The sequence below is a fragment of the Hippoglossus hippoglossus genome, chromosome 15, assembly GCF_009819705.1.
Source record: "Hippoglossus hippoglossus isolate fHipHip1 chromosome 15, fHipHip1.pri, whole genome shotgun sequence".
Lineage (NCBI taxonomy): Eukaryota > Metazoa > Chordata > Actinopteri > Pleuronectiformes > Pleuronectidae > Hippoglossus > Hippoglossus hippoglossus.
The window spans coordinates 18,005,652-18,024,731 of record NC_047165.1 but is presented as its reverse complement, the minus strand read 5'-3'; the positions used below and the strand labels follow the sequence as shown (position 1 = coordinate 18,024,731).

At 40.0% G+C, this 19,080-nt stretch overlaps 1 protein-coding gene across 1 annotated transcript in view; it reads left to right on the top strand.

Moving 5' to 3' along the window:
• Positions 1 to 13,749: 13,749 nt before the first annotated feature.
• The window catches only part of plpp4 (phospholipid phosphatase 4), a 46,173-nt gene continuing 40,842 nt past the window's right edge, over positions 13,750 to 19,080 (top strand). Inside the window, exon 1 of the mRNA XM_034609245.1 lies at positions 13,750 to 14,267. Coding sequence (XP_034465136.1) covers positions 14,179 to 14,267 — 89 coding nt within the window. The 5' untranslated portion in view covers positions 13,750 to 14,178. The remainder of the gene's footprint in view (positions 14,268 to 19,080) is intronic.

Genomic DNA, 19,080 nt, shown 5'->3' with positions numbered 1-19,080 from the left:
AAAATCTGTATATTTGAAATGGGAATTTTACATTTCTTTGCACTGCTGTATCCTGCACCTCAGTACTTGTTCTCAGTACAAGTAACATCAATATCAAATACTGTGATAAATGCTGAGAATAAGCATACTTATGAAGAGAGAATTGAGAACTTTGAAGTCATAAAAAGAGATGAGATATAGGCTACAATGAATCAAAGTGATAATTTGCTGCTCTCTGGTGGATATTTCACTCAACTGCAGTTTAGTGTTGCGCAATGAGGTGCCAATCAAATAGCACTGAAGTTTTAACCATTTTGTTTTAGGCCCAAATAAAAAGGGCTACAAGATGTAACACAACATCAAAAATAATAAAACTACAAGAATACACACAATAGTAATAAACGTAGAGGCCAACAGTGTCTGGTTTCATGACACTCTCCCTTCTACTTTGCACCAACGTATGGATACAGATATTGTTTATTTGACATATTGTTAAGAGGACAGCGATATTTCAACTTTGGAGATATTATAACTTTGGATTTTTCCCTGCTTGGCAGCCAATGCAGTATTATTTTTCACCTCCTACACACACACCATCTCTGATCCCAAAAGCTTGCTCCAAGACAGAGCAGTTTGCGGAGTGAGAGACATTTAAAACTTTATGAATATCAATGTACGATGCAAATAGTTGCAAATACACACAGAGACAGAAACCATGTTAGGTAATTGATAGTTGGTTGGTAATGGGATAGCATTGGAATGTGCAGTGTAGGCCAAACTTACTGGAAAGCTACAACAATGACAACCTCATTAGCTAAACTGGCTATCTTTCACTGCCATTGTAAAGGTAACCAGTTTGGTCTTTTTGTTTTACTCCACTGTATCAAACATGTACGATAATGATCATATTGGAATGATAATTTTGCCCTCTGTAGGTTTAATTTCCAGAACGTACAATTATCCCAACTTTTCGTACCTGCAGTTTAAATAGGCCATTAACCCTATGTCTGTGATTACGCTTGTTTTGATGATGTCTGTGATTATGGATCATGTGTCTGTCTGTGTTTTAGGCATCTCTTCTCACGTGGCGTCTTTCCAGCCAATAAAAATGCATCTGAATATTTGCTTTGTGCTTCATGAAAGTATAATTAATTTATAAACAATTCAACTGTTGTGTCTGTGTCGTTATTGATTTCTTAGACATGACTCATGTACAATAATATCCCCCCCAGAATTAGATCATTTCAAGCCTCTCTGGTATGATACTTGAACATTTCCCATCTGGCAACGCAGTTCAAACACATGGTTCCTTGTCGTTAGTGAACAACCTAATGTTCAGTGAACCTGCCAAAGTAGTAACAATGGCTAACAACACACCTGTGGACCCTGAGAGGAAGGTAACTCAGCCAAACTTTCTCATAACTAACACCATGTTTATGCTAATATTGGTAAATGCTCAATTAGCTGAACAGGAGTTATCACGTAAAATAACCGTTATCATGTCAAGAGTGTAGCCTGGTTAGCATTAGCCAACAAAGCTGCTGTTTCCTGTTGTGTTGTTAGCAAACAGCTTTGCCTCAACAACTTTATAAAATCTTCACCAAAAAGGTAAAACCTACCTTTTAGTGTTTGCTAGAGGCCTGTTGGTATTTGGCAAATGGCTGCTGTGACTTTTTAAAGTGGCTTTGCAATAGTTCCCATACGTGGCAGCCATGTTGGCTCGTCACAGCAGAAACACACAGGTGTAGATAATGACAGCAGTGATGGCTGTGTTCTATTTCGATGTGTCAGTGGACTTTACACGTGAAGCTACGAGGAATTCACTTGTATTTGGGATGGAATGCTGCCATTATATATAATAATAACTGTGTGTGTTGTAAAATTGTCCCGTTATAATACTGCAAGTGATTTCCTCTCTTAATGACCCTGTGGAATGGGTGGTATTTAACTTTTATATAAATAGCCATAATGGACCAAAGGCTGGCTCACTTGAAATAGCACAAAAAAATATTCTCGTAAAATCTAAGTGTGTAATTATATCCATGTAAACAGAAATGTCAAGATGTTGCCATTTCTCTATGTGTAATCCTTGCCTATCTCCAATCTTGCATTGCTGGTTTATTGTCAGATTTATGGTCCTAATATCTGCAACTTATTTTTATGAAGCGCCATAGCAGTGCCAGAGACTTTGTATATGCTACAGCCTCACAAATCATGATAGTGGTGATTTATATCAAATATTGTGATTAGGTGTTCTGACTATAAAGAAGATTTGCAGAAGTTTGATGAAGGTCCCTCTTAGGGTTTTGGCTTTGTGACAGTGAGCAGATGTCCCAAAAAGTTTTTCCCCTTTAAACTAATTGGTATTCATTTCTAAAACTGCAAGCCTTAGAGGAGACCTGTAGCAAAACATGATTGAAAACATCATATTTATTAGAGCCAAGTATGTGTCCTCTGAACCTCCTTCTGACATCAAGCAGTTGTAGCTTTCCGCATCATGTGAGCGAGGTCCTTTTGTGTTTTGAGCAATGTGGTGGTGTGCTAATGACTCCCCAGCTGTCATCTGGGAGAAGGTGGTGCCAAAATGTGCAGGAGGGTGAAGAAAGCTCAGCCTATTACACTTGCGCCACCATGGCAGACTCCCTTGGCAGTCATGAATACCTAGACAATTTCTGGCCTAGGTTAATGTGCACCCCTCTTAGGGACAGTTCCCTAACACCTTTGGACGGACTCACTGCAGGACCGTGCCAAGTAGCAATAGGCTTGCAGTATCCTTCCCAGTGTCCCATCATTCTTCTCTGCTAAAGGTGTGTCTTCTGTCTGCTCCACAGAGCTGCTCATGCAGATACACTGCTAAGCTCCTTTTAGTATTCAGGAAAGGCTATTAGTAAGAGACAATGGAAGTATTTGTGGTGGCAAGAGATGATGTAGAGGATGAAAAGAACAGTAGTAAAAAGAATGAAGTGATGATTTGCATGGTGAGAAGTTTCTTGTCACTCCCTGAGTTGGTGCATTGATATCAAATCTCTAATGATAATCACTCACTCTGAGGTTTCAACATTTTTTCCCCTGTTGAAAGGATTTTCAACAGGGGAGAGGGTGTCAAACCTTGTTATGCCCTATGAGGCAAATTGTGATTTGTGAATATGGGCTATACAAATCAGATTAGATTGTTTGTAATAAGTTAGAAAGTCAGACATTGTTCAACGAGTCCTGACATGATTATAGACTTTATATAAAGATGGATGACATGACAGCTCCCCAAAAGTGAAGCCAAAGCCTTATGATCACCACCTGGTGGCTGGCTGCAGCATAGGTCATAAATCCTGCCTCTGTGTTAGCACATGGAACATGGAACAAACAAAAAAGTGAAATTACATCTTTCTCAAAGCTGGATTCTGTCATTTGAAGTACTTCTTATCTCTCTAATGTGTGTCCAATTGTTCATGTCTTCGATCAGCAGCTCCATCCCCCAGTTAATATTGCTACTACTGAGCAGCATCTGGCCCCAAATGCACAGAATGTCAACATTTGAATCTGTGCTCGTCTTGGCTTCATTCCTGGAGAGTGGGATGAATTGGAGACACGTCATCCATTTTCTCTGCAGTCTATGGTTTTAACATGACAGGTAAAAGACCTGCAACACATGTTTCCACTGAAGACATTTTTGCATGTAAGAGCAGGAAAAGCACAAGCGTAAATTATGGATATAATGATGCCTGAATCCATTAATGCTATCATACCTTTGCTTTTCCTTGCCAAAATTATTATAAAAAGGCCTATTGTGTCAGCCACACTGACATTATAGGAGGGAGGCAATATGAAACCTCACATTGAATAAACAATAATTTGATAATAATTAAATTCTAAGAGCAAAAAAATCCAATAATATTTGTGTAGAATCCCCTAATTAGTTTTTCATGTTTCTCATCTGCATGTTGAAATGTTTGCATACAAACTAAGGAGAAAAAATATTTCTTTTATAGAGAAAGTGTTGAAGGAGATAAATACGGTAACTGATGGAGAAGAAGAGAGTGGGTAAAGCTGACTCTGGGTTTCACAGCCGGTGGCTGCATAGGCAAGCTGGACTTCAGTCAGTGATAGGTAACCCAGCTGCCCTCCAGTTTGTAACATCCAGCATTGCAGAAATGTAAATTAGAATCCCTATGAGCTTGATGAACATTTGTTTCTTTTAAATTCATGAATAACAAATACCTGATATTGAGCCACGTTATTTTATTCCCTTTCATTTTATTACCCTATTTGCATTACACTCAAGTATGTGTGCAACAACATAAAAACAGAGCATTCTCAAATGTGTGAACTTAGCCTTGTTTGCTATGACAACCTAATGCGTGCTCAGAGCTGCTTTAATGATCAAACAGGCCTCAAATACAATGACCCCCCGATTCTAATGAGGCACTTTTTGGCAAGAAATTGTGAAATCTTGGAGTGTGGCACGGATGCACAAATGTATTTCGCTTTTTTTTTAAATAGAGGAATCTACATCAGAGTATAGAAAACTAATTTCTGACATCAAAGAACTTGTAATAGAAACGATCAAACGACTTCTTGCATTTCAGAGTTAATTGCACTTGTACTGTCTAATGTCATGCATCCTGTAAAGCAATTTCCGATTTCATTCAGTGTATGTGGAATTGGTTGAGGCCTTGTATGGGCATGTGGAACATAAATCACCTCTAAAAAGCATGAAGGGCAGTAACTTGATGCTGTTTGTGATGACGGGGCCTTTGAAACTGAAGTGGCTGACCATGCAGCAGGAGAGTAATACATCTGAGTTGGGGTTTGACAGACTTAGATGTGATAACAGATGGCAGGTTGAGTTCCCATGAATAACAAGGAGCAGGGTAGACCTTGGCTTGTTTCTTTAGAATCATATTAAAATAGAATTACTCTGTGCTGTTTGGCTTGAAAGTAGAGATCGTAATTTGCTCAGAGGCGAGAGGGCGCACATAGCTGTGTTTGATACTCACCCTGCTTCTTCCCTTATTTTACCTTATTACACACGCTCAGGCATCCCATTCTTAATGAAGTTTTACCATCGCCGGGGACTCAAAATTAGAAACACACTTCCGCAATAACTTTAATTGGACTTCTCTGCAAACACAGTGCTGTTTTTGTTTGCCTTTCTTTGCTCTTGGTTTTACCTTTGTGTTTGTGTGTGCGTGTTTATATTCATTCAGTTTGTTCAACCTTTTTAAATGAGGTTTATAGGATATGTTTTTGGCTTTATTACGGAGGCAAATCCAGTAGATAAGTGGAAACATGGGGAAAGAGAGGGGAGGGTACGACCTCTGTGAATAACCTCTAGAACACTAAAGCTAAGCTTATTAGCTTAACATATTAACTTATTATATGATATTATACCATATGAAACTGTGCCACCTTGCTTTATCTTCTTGACAAAGTGCACCTTTGTTAAGTCCACAGACTGTGTAATCATGCACAGTATATAAAGATGGACAACATGACAGCTTGCCAAAAGTGAAGCCAAAGTGTCTTTGTTGCCACCAGGTGGCTGCCTGCAGTATAGGTCATAAATCCTGCCTCCTTGATGTTTGTGGATGGGACAGGGACCAACCTAAAAAGTCAAGTACTCGTCAAAATTTTTTTTGTCAAAGATGGTTTCTGTCATTTTAGGTAATTTTAATCACACTAGTGTTTTTTCAAGTATTAATGTTTCCATTAAGATTTAATTAATTATTTGATTCCATAAATACAAGACAAAATATCATGATTGACAGCAGAGACTAACTCACAATTGGTCAAGCATATATATCCGCTGCACCTCGCTACGGCCGCTCCATCCCCCGATAGCAGACACTGCTTCAAAATGTCTAAGATGGCAGCGTTCCTATCCAGGATATTTTGACTTTCTGGATAGTGGGAGGAAGTGGAGACAAGGCATGAACCTCTAAAATTACAAAGCTTTTAGCACAAAGCTAGTGTCATGGGGCCTTGTTAGGATTTTTCTGACCCTGGTGTCATTGCAGTTTCCCATAGGTGATCATAGAATTTAAGGGGGTTCTCACAAATTGTCTTTGCTCTGGACTTATGTCATGAACCGTTCTCAGGGACCCCCTCTCAGCTCGGGGCCCCAGGCAGTTGCCTGCTTTGCGTACCCTGTTGCAATGGTCTTGCATACAGATAACTAAATCATTTGAAGTCCCAGTGCCGACAGTGTCAAACATTACTGCATACAAATACATTCTCAGGGCCTGAAGCAGCAATTAGACTCTAGTGACTGGTTGAAGGTAATAGCGGCGTCATCACCGACCTTTACCGAATTTGCAATATCACCGAACTGAGATAGGATTCAGGACCTGTGTTGTTCAATAAATTAGAGAATCGTACTGTTTCTCAATAAATGTAACGATGGACAACAGGAGACAAAGGCCACTTGTAGCAGCTGTAATCAGTCATTTCTCAGAGCACTTTACTTTAGTGTTCTTAAATTACACTACTTCCATCCAAAAATCCATTTTAATGTGTCTCTCTTCCCTGCTTATTAAAAGGAATTGAGATGTTTCTTTTTTATGATAGTTTGGAAGGTAAAATTATGCATTCAGACCTCAGACAGAACGATCACAGTCACATGAACTGAAGCAATTTTACTTACCAGATCTCAACGTAAGGCCAAGGACATCTTGTATAATGAGAATGTCATTAGACAAATTATACTTTACATGTAGTATGCAAAGGGTCATCTATAAGCACAAGCTAAAATATCACTTTGATGTTCAATAATAGAGTTAGAAGTCCACACACACACACACAGGCACATTTTCAGTTATTTCTCTGTATCTGAGCCAACCTCTGCTTATGTGGATTGATAATGTTGGTATTTTCTCGGCCTTGCAGATTAAACTATGCTAACAAGACAGTCAGGGTGACCCTGCTATTATACGTTTCATTTATAAACTATGATGCAAAGTCATTATTGCTTAGATTGCAGTCCTTGGTGACTGATTTTCTTGTATGAAAAGTGCACACATAAAAATGATACTCAGGAGAAATGGTGAGTGCACAAGGCACACAACACAGGACTTGAAACAGATTTACGTCCTGAGGCCTGCAAGGTTTTGATCATGGATCAAAAGCATTGTGATGAAAGATGTGGGCGATTTCAGTACAAATCGTAATAAGGTAAACATGTTGTGTTTAACACTTTTGATATTTAACATTTCATTAGAATTTCGAGTAATAACCCTGTCTCCTAAGAATTACCCACAAGCATTGGGGCAGCTGTGACTGCTGAGGTAGAGTGGGTTGACCCCTAACCAGAAAGTCAGTCTGCATGGTGAAGTGTGCAAATTGCCCCTGACGGCTGAGCTGAGTGTATGAATGGTATGTGACAGAAGTATGTGTGTGTCTGTCAATGGGTTAATGTGATTTGTACTGTAAAGCACATTGAGCGGTTGATAAAACTAGAAAAGCATTATATATATATATATATATATATATATATATAATATATAAATAAAGTCATTCAATCAAGAACATTTGTCTAATCAGTGATTACAGTCGTCAACAAAATCTTATTAGGAAAATAATTGTGTTCATAACTATCATTACTTTGGGGCTTGTTTCTAGTTGTCATGTGGATGGCGGAGGGTTGATGTGGTGGATGGGGCTGACAGGAAGGTGTCAGCTGAGTGAAAAGTGTCTGTGGCGGCACTTTTCACCTGCTTGAATATGATTTGCCGATCCTAGTCAGCTGGTAGCCAGGCAACCGGTGAATGAGTTAGTGGAGCATGAATTAATTAGGTGATAACAATTATGAGCAATATATCATTTGGATTGTTTAGAAAGTTTGGTGCATTTCACATTGAGTATTTTTCCCATTTAAAAGAAAGCAATACGTAGGAGTGATTAAAATGAAATAAAAAAAATGTCCCTGTTGTCCTCGTGTATCCAAAGTGAGGTTGTGAGGTTTTCTTCATGTAGAAGTATACTGTACAAGACATAATGTATATAATTGTCTAAATTCCAATAGAGAGTGGTGGCAGGGTGACATGGCCATTGAGACGTGGAGAACATGATGTGGAATCACCAGTAAATCGTAGACTATGTACTCAATAACAAAGCAGCCCTAGGTGAATCAATACATTTTCTCACTCAACAAGAAAGTAGGCTACATCTCAAGGGTAAATCAATATTTTTTCTCTTGCCCTTATTTAAATAAAGAATTTTGGATCTACTCTAAAATCTCAATGATTTTTTTGCTTTAGGTGTTTAAGGGACTGATCAATGACAATATTGTCACTTGCATGAAATTATTTGCTTATCAGGGAAGCTGCAGCACTCGAGCCAGTCATTAGGAGAGAGGTCACACTTTGTATGTGTGTAAATGTTGTCTGTAAATAACAGCACGGGAAGACTGTGTGACTGTTTATGGACATTTCTTCGCAAACATCCTCAACGTGTTGCGAGCGCGTGACATGAATAAACCAGCCCTCCAAAAATCTGCAGTGATTCCAGCTCTCTCGGCTTTCCCTCATCGGCTCAAAGACAAGAGATGTATCCATGCACCCAGAAGTAAAGCCATCTCTCTGCTTTAGCTGTCCAAGAACTCACATTACTGTTAGAAATTATGACACAAAATAACCCACAGTAGGCCTGGGACAGATAAAAAGAGCTGAATCTTCCTATTCTTGTTGCGGTTTAATATTTCAACGCAGTGTGTCATTTTCAAAGGCAGAACTAATTGCTGACATTAATTATTAATTTCATTTTTGGCATTAGCACTGATCAGTGTGATGATGATCTGATTAGTCAAGCTGTATTATGCTTCGAGACACAGAGCAAGATCGTGAGGGACAAAAGTCTCTTTTTAAAAGGAAAGAGATATTTCTTGAAATCTATACATTTTTAAAATGATCTTTATATCACCTGACTTCTCATCTTTGCACCTGTTTTGAAACATTTAACACATAAAATGGACTGTGAAAAGTCTGATTTTATACAACAATTTTCTAGTCTTAACAGCCACTCAAAGCACTTTACAAGTCACATTCGCCTGTATGCACCTACACCTACATTCATACAGTGCCACTATATGCAGCAGTTTTCTATCACATACCATTCTAACACTGCTGAACAGACTTCAGGGTCAATTTGGGGTTCAGCGTCTTGCCCAAGGACACTCGAACCACCGACCTTCTGATGAGTGGAGGAGCAGCCATATCTCCTGAGCCACAGAATCAATGTTAAAGACAAACAAAAGACATATTTCTGTATCCTCACTGTGATACTTCACATGATCAACCACACATATCTTACTCGGCTGGATGATATTTTTTTGTATTCCATGTGTCCAGGTACAGTAAGAGAAATACATCCCTGATTAGACAGAGGTTCACTATTTTCTCTCAGCCAAGGCCCCGCTACGAGATGGAAAATATTCTGGAGGCATATGTACCTTTACTAAGGCTATTTTTTTCACACTTCTTGAAAGAGCAACACAAGAGAAATGTCTTAGAAAGATATTTTCGCGAAGTCAACAGAATTCCCACATCATCATTTTAATGGATGAATCTGGAAAGTTCTCAGGGACCCCCTGACAGTGTGCCACAGGCACTAACACCCAACTAAAAATACGGTCTAGACTCTAGAGAGTAGTAAGCAGGAACCAATCAGACTCAAAATGACTTGTATGTCAGGACCTATTGTTCATTTTACTGCTGCTAATCAATATCGTTGAGTGTGTTGGATGTGGAGAAAAACCTCACCATGGCGTGCTTCACAATTTATGAGAGCTTGTGACAGCTGACATTTTAATCTCAATGTGGTTTGGTCCACTGAAGCTGTTTCACATCTTAAATTGAACCCCTGTCTCTCATTACACGGTGTCGACATCTTTGTCGGACAGACGGGAGGAAAATTTGATTTCAGCACAACAGGTCAGGGCCTTCCCTTTTGTTTAGATATGTCACATTTAAGTAAAAAGTAATATGTGTCAAAAAACTACAAAGAAATTGTAAGCAGAATGGAAACCTGCTTCAAGCCAAACGTTTGATCTTCATGTGGGGCAGCACTGTCACCTCACAGCAAAAGGGTTCTTGTTTTGGCAGGGGCATTTTGCATGTTCTCCCCATGTCTGTGTGAGTTTTCTCCGGGGACTCCAGCTTCCTCCCACAGTCCATAGACATGCAGATAGGAGTTCGATCAATTGGAGCTTTTAAATTGACCATTAGGTGTGAACGGTTCTCTCCATGTCAGCCCTGTGATACTCTGACGACCTACCCATTTACTCCAGCCCCACCACAACTCTCAAAAGGATAAGCGGTCAAGATAATTGATGGATGGTCATCATGTGCTATCAGTTAAGTGTTTTCACCATAAACAGCACAGTATATCATGGGAATCTTGTTGAGCATTATCTTAACCATGATCTCTAAAGAAATAATTCACTTAATTTTGCCCAAACCAAATCATAATTTACTTGAAGTGAACTTTGGACTCAGGGTCTTCTGTAATTGCAGTGAAATGGTGTATTGATCTCTCTCTGCTCTTTGCTTTGGGTGATTAAAAAAATCCACTCCCAGGCAGTGATTAAACCAGAGTCTAATTCCAAAATAAATTGAGTTTAACATATACTCTGGATGCAATTAGCTGGTGCAGCTCTCTGTCTGCCTACCCAGCCTTTTTAAACCACACTGTAGGCTATGTAAAAAGAAAAACAGCGTAAACAGAAACAAAAGATTAGCAAAGATTAAAGAAAGGTTACAAAAACATTGTGTTGTTTGGCAGAATTCGATTTTTTCATGCAGCGTACCTTAATAATCATTTAACAACCACTCCAGATTGAGCGTGAAATGCCCCGCAGTTTGGTGGAGCAAAATTTACATGAATGTAATTATTTTCCCTTCATAATTGAATTTAGACGTTTATGTAACTTGATGTTTTCTTAAATTTCTTGTACCCCTAACTACTAACTTCAAATTAAGACATTTTATTAATTTCTCCTCTTACAATTGAAATTAATTAAAAAAACAAAAACAATTAAACAGTGTTTCTGAATTCAATGCACACGCAGCTACAGCTTCACTTGGTCTGTGATGGTTGATTTGGAAAATTGTATTACTATGGGTCCCTTATTCACAAATCACAATTTGCCTCACAGCAAGTGACAGGTAAAAATCTGTACATCCTCGACTGGAGCAAGGAAAAACTACCCCTTGAACGTATGTGTCCTCCTGGATTGAAACTGGGTGATGATTCCACATATGCACAATAAATGTATGTAAAATGGATACATTCCAGGCAGAGAATGAACAGGTGACGGTTTGGCTATACTTTTCTAAAAGGGATGGATGAAATCTTGAGCTAAATAGCAGTAAAAATATGACTCCTTATCTTTTGAACGGTTTTGGGTTGCGCTGTTTGTGAAGTCATTGCACAGATGATTTGGACAGAACCTTTTCTCGTTATCTGAAGTTGCCAAGAACAAAAAACACCAAGTTCATGAAGGTGATAAGATGACAAAATTGTTTTTGGATGACTTTCCCCTTTTATTGAGAGTGCCACACTGTGGATGAGGGATGCCTCACGACGCCTACGATTCTGAGTATGTATCTCTCCACTTTGGGGATTTGTTGAATAATAAGACATGTTTGACAATTTTGGCTTGAGTGATGAGTCAGATTTTTAGTTGCTAATTATAGCACTACCAGTGGATAAGAAATAGTGGCGTTCTTCTTTCTGCTGTCTTTTTCTGAATAAAAAAGGTGAAAATAAACTTCAATTCTTTCAGATATACATCTTATTCATCCCGGGATACAATGTTCCGCGAAGGAGTTTGCTATCACATGGTGGGTTTATAAAGCAGCATCAAACTTTACACTCCCTTAGGTAGATCAGCATGTAAAAATGCTGCCCACATTCTACCATAACTCTGTATATAAAACACGAAAGAGGAATGTTTTCCTATAAAATCTGACCAAGAGGGCAATGAGACGTCCAATAAAGTCTTGAACTCAGGGAGCAATGGACCAATCCCTCTGTAGCATGATGAGTCACTCTGTCGCAGAGACTATCCTCTACAGTGAAGAGTACATGCGCCCGTACCCATGGAGGTGATTAGGCGTCCTCCGTAACGATGCATTCAAGGTTGATTTATTGAAGTACAATCTACTTTAGAGTGTGCCATATGTCTAACTTTGCAGTGTATTCACAACCTCGGGGAGTATGACTCACGGTGCACTCTGCAGAGAAGGAAAAAGAAATCAGGCATGCAGGTCAAGGAAACATAGAAAAATCTAATTGTAATTAAAGTAGAGATGAAAAAGAAACATATACCTCTCTTACATAAATCTTACAGTAGGTTATGTATGTTTTTTCACAACAAAGAACAAGTCGGCTTGGTGTTAACCAGAGAGACCAAAGTGATACTAAGTGATAATAATTACGTTTTTATGTGGTTCTGTGCGGATGCTCCCTGACCGGAGTGAATCCTGACAACTGTGATGCTGGGAGTTAAAACCTCGTTGATAGCTTTAAAAAAACATGCCACGCTCTCTTAAAGCTGAAACGTCTGATGGCTGCCAGGAAACTTTGAAGTTGGATCTCACCCCCCAACCTGCCACTGTCTCTCTTCTCCTCTTGTTTTGTTTTGCTCTTATTAGGGAGCTGGCACAGACTTCAGGCACATTAGCTCGAACTCGACTGCACGAAACAAAAGAACAGATCAAAACCTCTGTTGTGTGTCTGGGTGTGTGTTTGTGAGTGTGTACGTGGGTCATCTTAGTAACTATGTTGCTTGGATGCTCTATTAACAACTAAGAATACACTTTTTTTTTTATCAGTGCATCTGCAGTCAGTCTCCAGCTTGCCAGGCCTCTGACCTAGAAAGGCAGCAGAAAAGTTTTTGGGTCAGTGGCTTTTTTCCATGATGGTCTCTCCCTCTCTCCAGTAACACACATGCAGTAGCCCTACATACACTCAGACACACAATTACACACATCTTGGACTGGCAGGTAACGCAAAAAGGCCAGTTTTAGAGGGCATCAAAAATTCATGTGAGTGTATGAAGTGCTGGCTAGGTTTCCCTGCGCTCAGGTATGCTGCTGCCTGTGCTCCTTTATCACTGTCTGGCTGTATGGGCCCAGAGGCGCTGGATTTCTTTGTAGTGGTGTGATTGGAGAGTGTGGGGAAGGGCCAGCAGGGAGCAATGGCTCCCCCCTGAACTAGCCTTCTCTTGGCACAGTAATGTAATATCATGCATCAGGCTGAGTGTTGAGGCTAATGCCTCCGTTGATGGATTAGTTCCAGCAGCCGTTAGATGGTTGTGACAATGAGCGCATACCCATGGCCGCGCCAAATGGGTGGTTCTCTGCGCTGTTACTGTCACATTTACTGTGACTGCTTCATTATTTATGAGGATTTATTTGTGCGGGAGCAATGTCTCTTGCCTTCAGATGAGTCAAGAGGCATTTCAGTTCATAGCAGTATTACATTACTGGACACCAGGGCTGAACTCAGTCATCTGGTTCTGAGGTCCTGTTCCCATGTGATTAGAGAGAGAGAGAGAGAGAGAGAGAGAGAGAGAGAGAGAGAGAGAGAGAGAGAGAGACTCACACACTTGGTAGAGAGAGAGAGAGAGAGAGAGAGAGAGAGAGAGAGAGAGAGAGAGAGAGAGAGAGAGAGAGAGAGAGAGACTCACTCACACACTTGGTAGAGAGAGAGAGAGAGAGAGAGAGAGAGAGAGAGAGAGAGAGAGAGACTCACTCACACACTTGGTGACGCTCACTGTCTCTCCCTCCTTACTTTGCTCTCTTCCATCACTTTCCCTCCTCTCCAGCTCACAGAAAACTCCAGCCCACATCCCACTTACAGTAATTGATTGATGGAGTAGCTGGGGGAGACTTTGACTCGATAGAGGAGCAGGTTGTCAGCCACACAGTTGCAATAAAAAAGAAAATCGCCCGAGGTGCCTGAAACAGAGGCACAGTAGGAACGGAGACGGGCACCGGCGAGAAGGAGGAGTAAGAGGAGGAGGAGGAGGGCAGACTGCTTCAGCTTGGCCGAGTCGCGATGGAGACGCGCGGCATGAGTGATTAGCGAGCAGCCGCTTGTGGAAAGCACAGGTTTGGTCAAGGTGGAATACAAAGTGAGGATCATCCAGAAGTTACCGGAGCCGCATTCATTCCGTGTCAATACGCGGATTATCTGACAATCATGAACGTGCCGCCTCCAGACCGCAGGAAAAACATGCGAGAACTGGCTTTGGAGATTGGTATCCGAGTTCTGCTCTTCGGAGTTTTTGTGTGAGTACGACAGAGTTTTTTTTTGCTTCCTGTTCCCTGAGAAATGTAGTGAGGCTTCGTCTGCAGTGATCCCGACAGTGTGTTCAGTTTCCTGCCTGAGGTTTTCCATGTGCTTGGTGGTGTATTCAGGTTGTTTAGCCGCGGTGTGGTGCTGGACGAACAGGTCTCTGCTGAGCCGCAGTTCAGCACCATGGACAGATCTCTATTAAACCGCTATAGGACGGCGGACACACGCCGCGTTAACAGGTTGTAAAAAAACAAGTTGAATATCCGGCAGCATTTTACTTCATGTTATAAATCATCACGTGTTGCCATTATAGGACGATAAGCTCATAATGTTATTTTTCATTAGAGATTATTAAATTGTTAGGTAAAGAGATCGATTCCATAAGAAATTGTGCTAGAGGGGAAGTCTCATTAGGTGATGTTTATACAGAGTACTTGTACATGACACAGTGAGAAGGTTGTTCCTCACATGTGCAGCCTTTACAACTAACATAATATTAACGAGTAATTGTTTTTTCTAGCCTGGAGGCATATTAAACCTCGTTTGCACCATGATTGTGTTTTTTATTAATTTGCTGCTTAATGTGTTTTTAAAAAAGCTGAAAGGACTCACCTTGCTTTGGCTTTCACAATATCTCTGAAAGACAGAAAACCAAAAATCAGCCCATGTGATATGGATTGTGAAAACTGCCTGCATATATATATATATGCACATTAATATTGCTATCTGGTGTAGGTCTGCTAAAAGGGATATACATGATGATGCTGCACATTTACAGTGTCTGACATGGGCAAACTCAACTGGAGGGATCTGACCAAAGAAGCGATTGAGGCATATTGTTTTGTTTGTGTGTGTGTGTGTGTGTGTGTGTGCGAGCGTCTGAAATATTCATATTTCTTGCTGATTTGCTGCAGCATGTCAGTGCTGGAGGCCATACTCAAAAAATTGAAAAAAACAATTTCACAAAATATCATATCATCAACTAACTGCTGTACTCTACCACAGAAGCCTCAGCCACAAAGTCCTTGATCACCGTAATGAATTGAGTTTTACTACGCACATTTCCTCTTCTGTAGTCTGAACAGAAAACTAAGGCTAATAAACTGTGTTTGTTATGGAGCCCTGTCTGTAAACTCAATCTGCTTTAAACTCACAGCAGTGCCCCTAAACTGAGATTCATTTGGTTACACAGTGACATATACAGTATATACTTCTCGTATGTGACCACGTACAAACACTTAATGCAACAGTCTTCATGTTTAAACACACGCACACATGTCATCTTGATACCAGAGTCTAGACATTTTCAATGGGGCCTGGATAGAGATAAATATTGCTGTAACAAGGAGCCCTAATTCCATTATTCCATTCTATTAGTCCAAAGATGCATCATTTCACTCTGATATCCTTTACTGTTTATAAATAATGTTTCAATCATGTATCTTGACAGAGGGATCTTTTGCTATCACACATTTCTTTGGGGCTGGCAGTAATTGTTATGTTGAGCCCAGCAGATCAGAGAGAGTCGCCGTCTGGCCCTGAAGGGCAGCAGTTTTCTGTTCTTTTCTCACCTTCAAGCCTGAGGTGAAGGCAGGATAATTGGGGTCAACTAGAATCTGTAGGTTTCTTCACTGGAGGTGTAAAATACATTTTTATTAAGCTGTCACTTTTTTTGTGGAAGTGTAGTCCAGTGTAGTTTCATTTTAGGGAAAGAAATAGATTTATCTGCGTATCTGAACCATTAAGGCTCTGTCTACACTGCAGATATACTTTTAAAAAAATCCCTGTCCACACGACCTTCATTTTACAAATAATGTCCAAACGCACAAAAATCACTGCAAGCGACAAATGCTCAAACACGCGTGCCAGTAAGTGGCGATAAAGTCTACATCAACGATCAGCCAAATGCCGGACAAGAACATTGTTAGCCTGCTCAGTGAGCTTATTCTCCTGTCATATTTTGTTGTTTTTAGCGCTGGGCATGTGCAAAATAAGCTGTGACATCATGATTTCCCAAAGGCTCTATTTAACATGTACACAGGTAAACAGAAAGTGTAGTAACAGTTTTTCTAACAGGTTTTGAAAATCTGAGTTTTAGTGACTTAAAACACTGTTTGCATGTGGACGAGAGGCCCAGACGCATAGAAAATGTTTGATTCACAAAATATCCACATTAGTTTGGACAGGGTTTAAGACTCAACAAGAAGCTCTTAAGAAGATAAGAATGCATCAGAGAAAGATATTTGGTCAGAAATCTAATGCAAAGTCTGACCATTTTTTAGTCTGTGATACTGATTGAATAATGCAGATTGTAAATTTAATACATACAACTCATTCTCTGTAGACTCACCCACACAAACTGAGAGCCATGAATTCTCAGTTTATTCACATTTAAAGTTTTGCCAAAGATAAACTGCCTCAGAGGGAATATTGCATTTCATTTGTGTGTGGTTGCCAAGCTGACCTGTCTGTTCCATGCCTCAGGAAAGTGCACTGACCTCAGCAACAGGCCAAATATAAGATGTTCAGTTCAACCTAGAGTTATCAAATCGCGAAGGGCATTCTGTCATCATAGCTTGATAGTCACCCCCGGAGCCACACATCACTCAAAAGTAACACAAAAAATGTAATCTAAATGTAAATGGATCTTTGACATTTAAGCGGAAAAAACAAAAGCGGACAACTAAATCAGAAATAGACAGAGTTTCTTTCTGCAGTCAGCTACTTAACATAGAAAGAAAGGATAATGAGATTGATGCTATTTCACTTTCCCTTGTAATCCAGAGCACAACAAGCAGGAGCTTAGACAAATACCAAGAAGTAATTTCTTCCTTGAGTGGTTGTGTTGAAGAGATCATGATCTCAATCAATCAACCAGCTCAGTGTTCAACTTTCTGTGTGTTTTGTTCCAAAGCTCATAGTTGGACTTTTGAATAGGCAGATTAATTCCATTAAATATCAGATTATTGGTTCCGTGTAGAAGAGGAGATCATGACAGTGGAGGGTAAACATGCGGTTAGAGAGCTCTAATTTGAGATTTAACAGATTAAGGCCTGAGGCCGAACAAATGGAGACCAAAACCCCTCTGTGAACTCCAATCAGCGCAATCTGAAAGCTTCTTGATGGAGTGATTGGCTGAAGAGAAGGGCTGCGTTTTTTTGGGCGGAGGTACACAACAAAATATAACAGATTTGTTGTCAAACAGTTTGGGCCTGCAGCAGCATGGACAATTTTATAGCAGAGTTTCGTTGGTGATATTTATCTTAATTTCAGCAGTGCAATGCTGTTTACACTGCTGTTTGCATTGTATAAATCATTGCTATTTTTAATATTTCCTGGTGTCTATATTGCGTGTTTACTTATTTATTGCTTTTAACTTACTTACTATCCCCGTTGCTGATATAACAGCAAAAAAGGGAAAAGTGTTAAAGCATATACATGTAGTCTTGCAGAATATCCAGTGTGTGATGGGTTAAATACACTGGGACACTGACAGTATGTTCGGGATAATGTTTGATAATAGTGTTGGGCTCACTCGTTTATTTGCAGCCCTGGGACATCGTCCAGAGCCTCGGCATGTCTCAGAAATCCTTGTGAGATGTTGGGAAGAAGTAGAGGCCTTAGCCTGTCTGAGAGTAAGCGGATTGTGGAGCTTGCACATTAGGGATGGAGGCTCTTGCGCTCTGGTTTTGTGGAGAAAATCTCTTTATAGAGAATTGGTTACAGAGTCATCGGGACACATTGTGTCTGTGGATGATATGAATAAAAATGTACATGTAATATTGGAAAATGTTGGTTATTTGTGTTATAGTTATTTGATTGATGATGAAATAAAATGTAGCTAAAAATAAAGGTGTAATCCTTCAAATTTGTTTGGCAACAATGTCCATGATTCCACCAAGTCTACTTTAATGATACTGTACAATACAACTTCTTACAGCGGCTACTTCCTGAGAAATGAAACAGGAAAGCAACAAGTATAACCAGTGTAACCAAAACACAGTTATATTATTAGAATAAAGAAGTCCGCTAGAAAAGATAACAACCACAATGTAAATTCATTCTGCCCAGTTATCTGCACATTAAGCCTTGGTGGAGATGGTTGCTAAGGAGTTGGATGAGCACAGCCTTTCACCTGCAGCTCTTCAACCACTGTAACAGCTCACTGGGACTGCTCCTGCCTGCTCCATTAGCTCCTCCATTGCAAACTAACAAGGCCGTGGTTCAAAAGCTGTTATGTAGCTATTGACTGTGAAAGGTCAATTTGCAAAAGTGGAGACATGGTTTTAAACTCTTGTGGAACTGCTGTAAACAACTGCTTTTAATGGCAATTTGTCAAATTCTGCTTGGAAAGACGCTCACTCAGTAACGACGCATTCAGCGGACCAGTGGTGTTTATCACTCAGTCACATTTATTTACATTTATAGGGCTGCCCCGCTGTTGTGTTTCAGCCAGAAATGATCCACTAATTTAAGAAAATGCCCAAACTTACAGTTGCATTGTTGTTGTAGATGCATTTCTTTTTTATAACTGATCAAAGTTGACACTAACAATGGTGACAGGATGTCCCAATTGCATGAGCAGTAACTTAATCCAGCTCTGGTGTTGTGTAAAGAGAGTGAGCAGTTTACAGTGAGGCTTATACCACATAATGAAATACAATTCATACAATTGAGCTGGATTACATGCATGCATTGTTTCATGTAAGTCCCTCATGCTTTGGTAGGCAACCGAATTCAGAATGTCAGACTCAGCCATGTCCAATAAAAACAACAATGCAGAGAGAGATTGATTAAACTGTACAT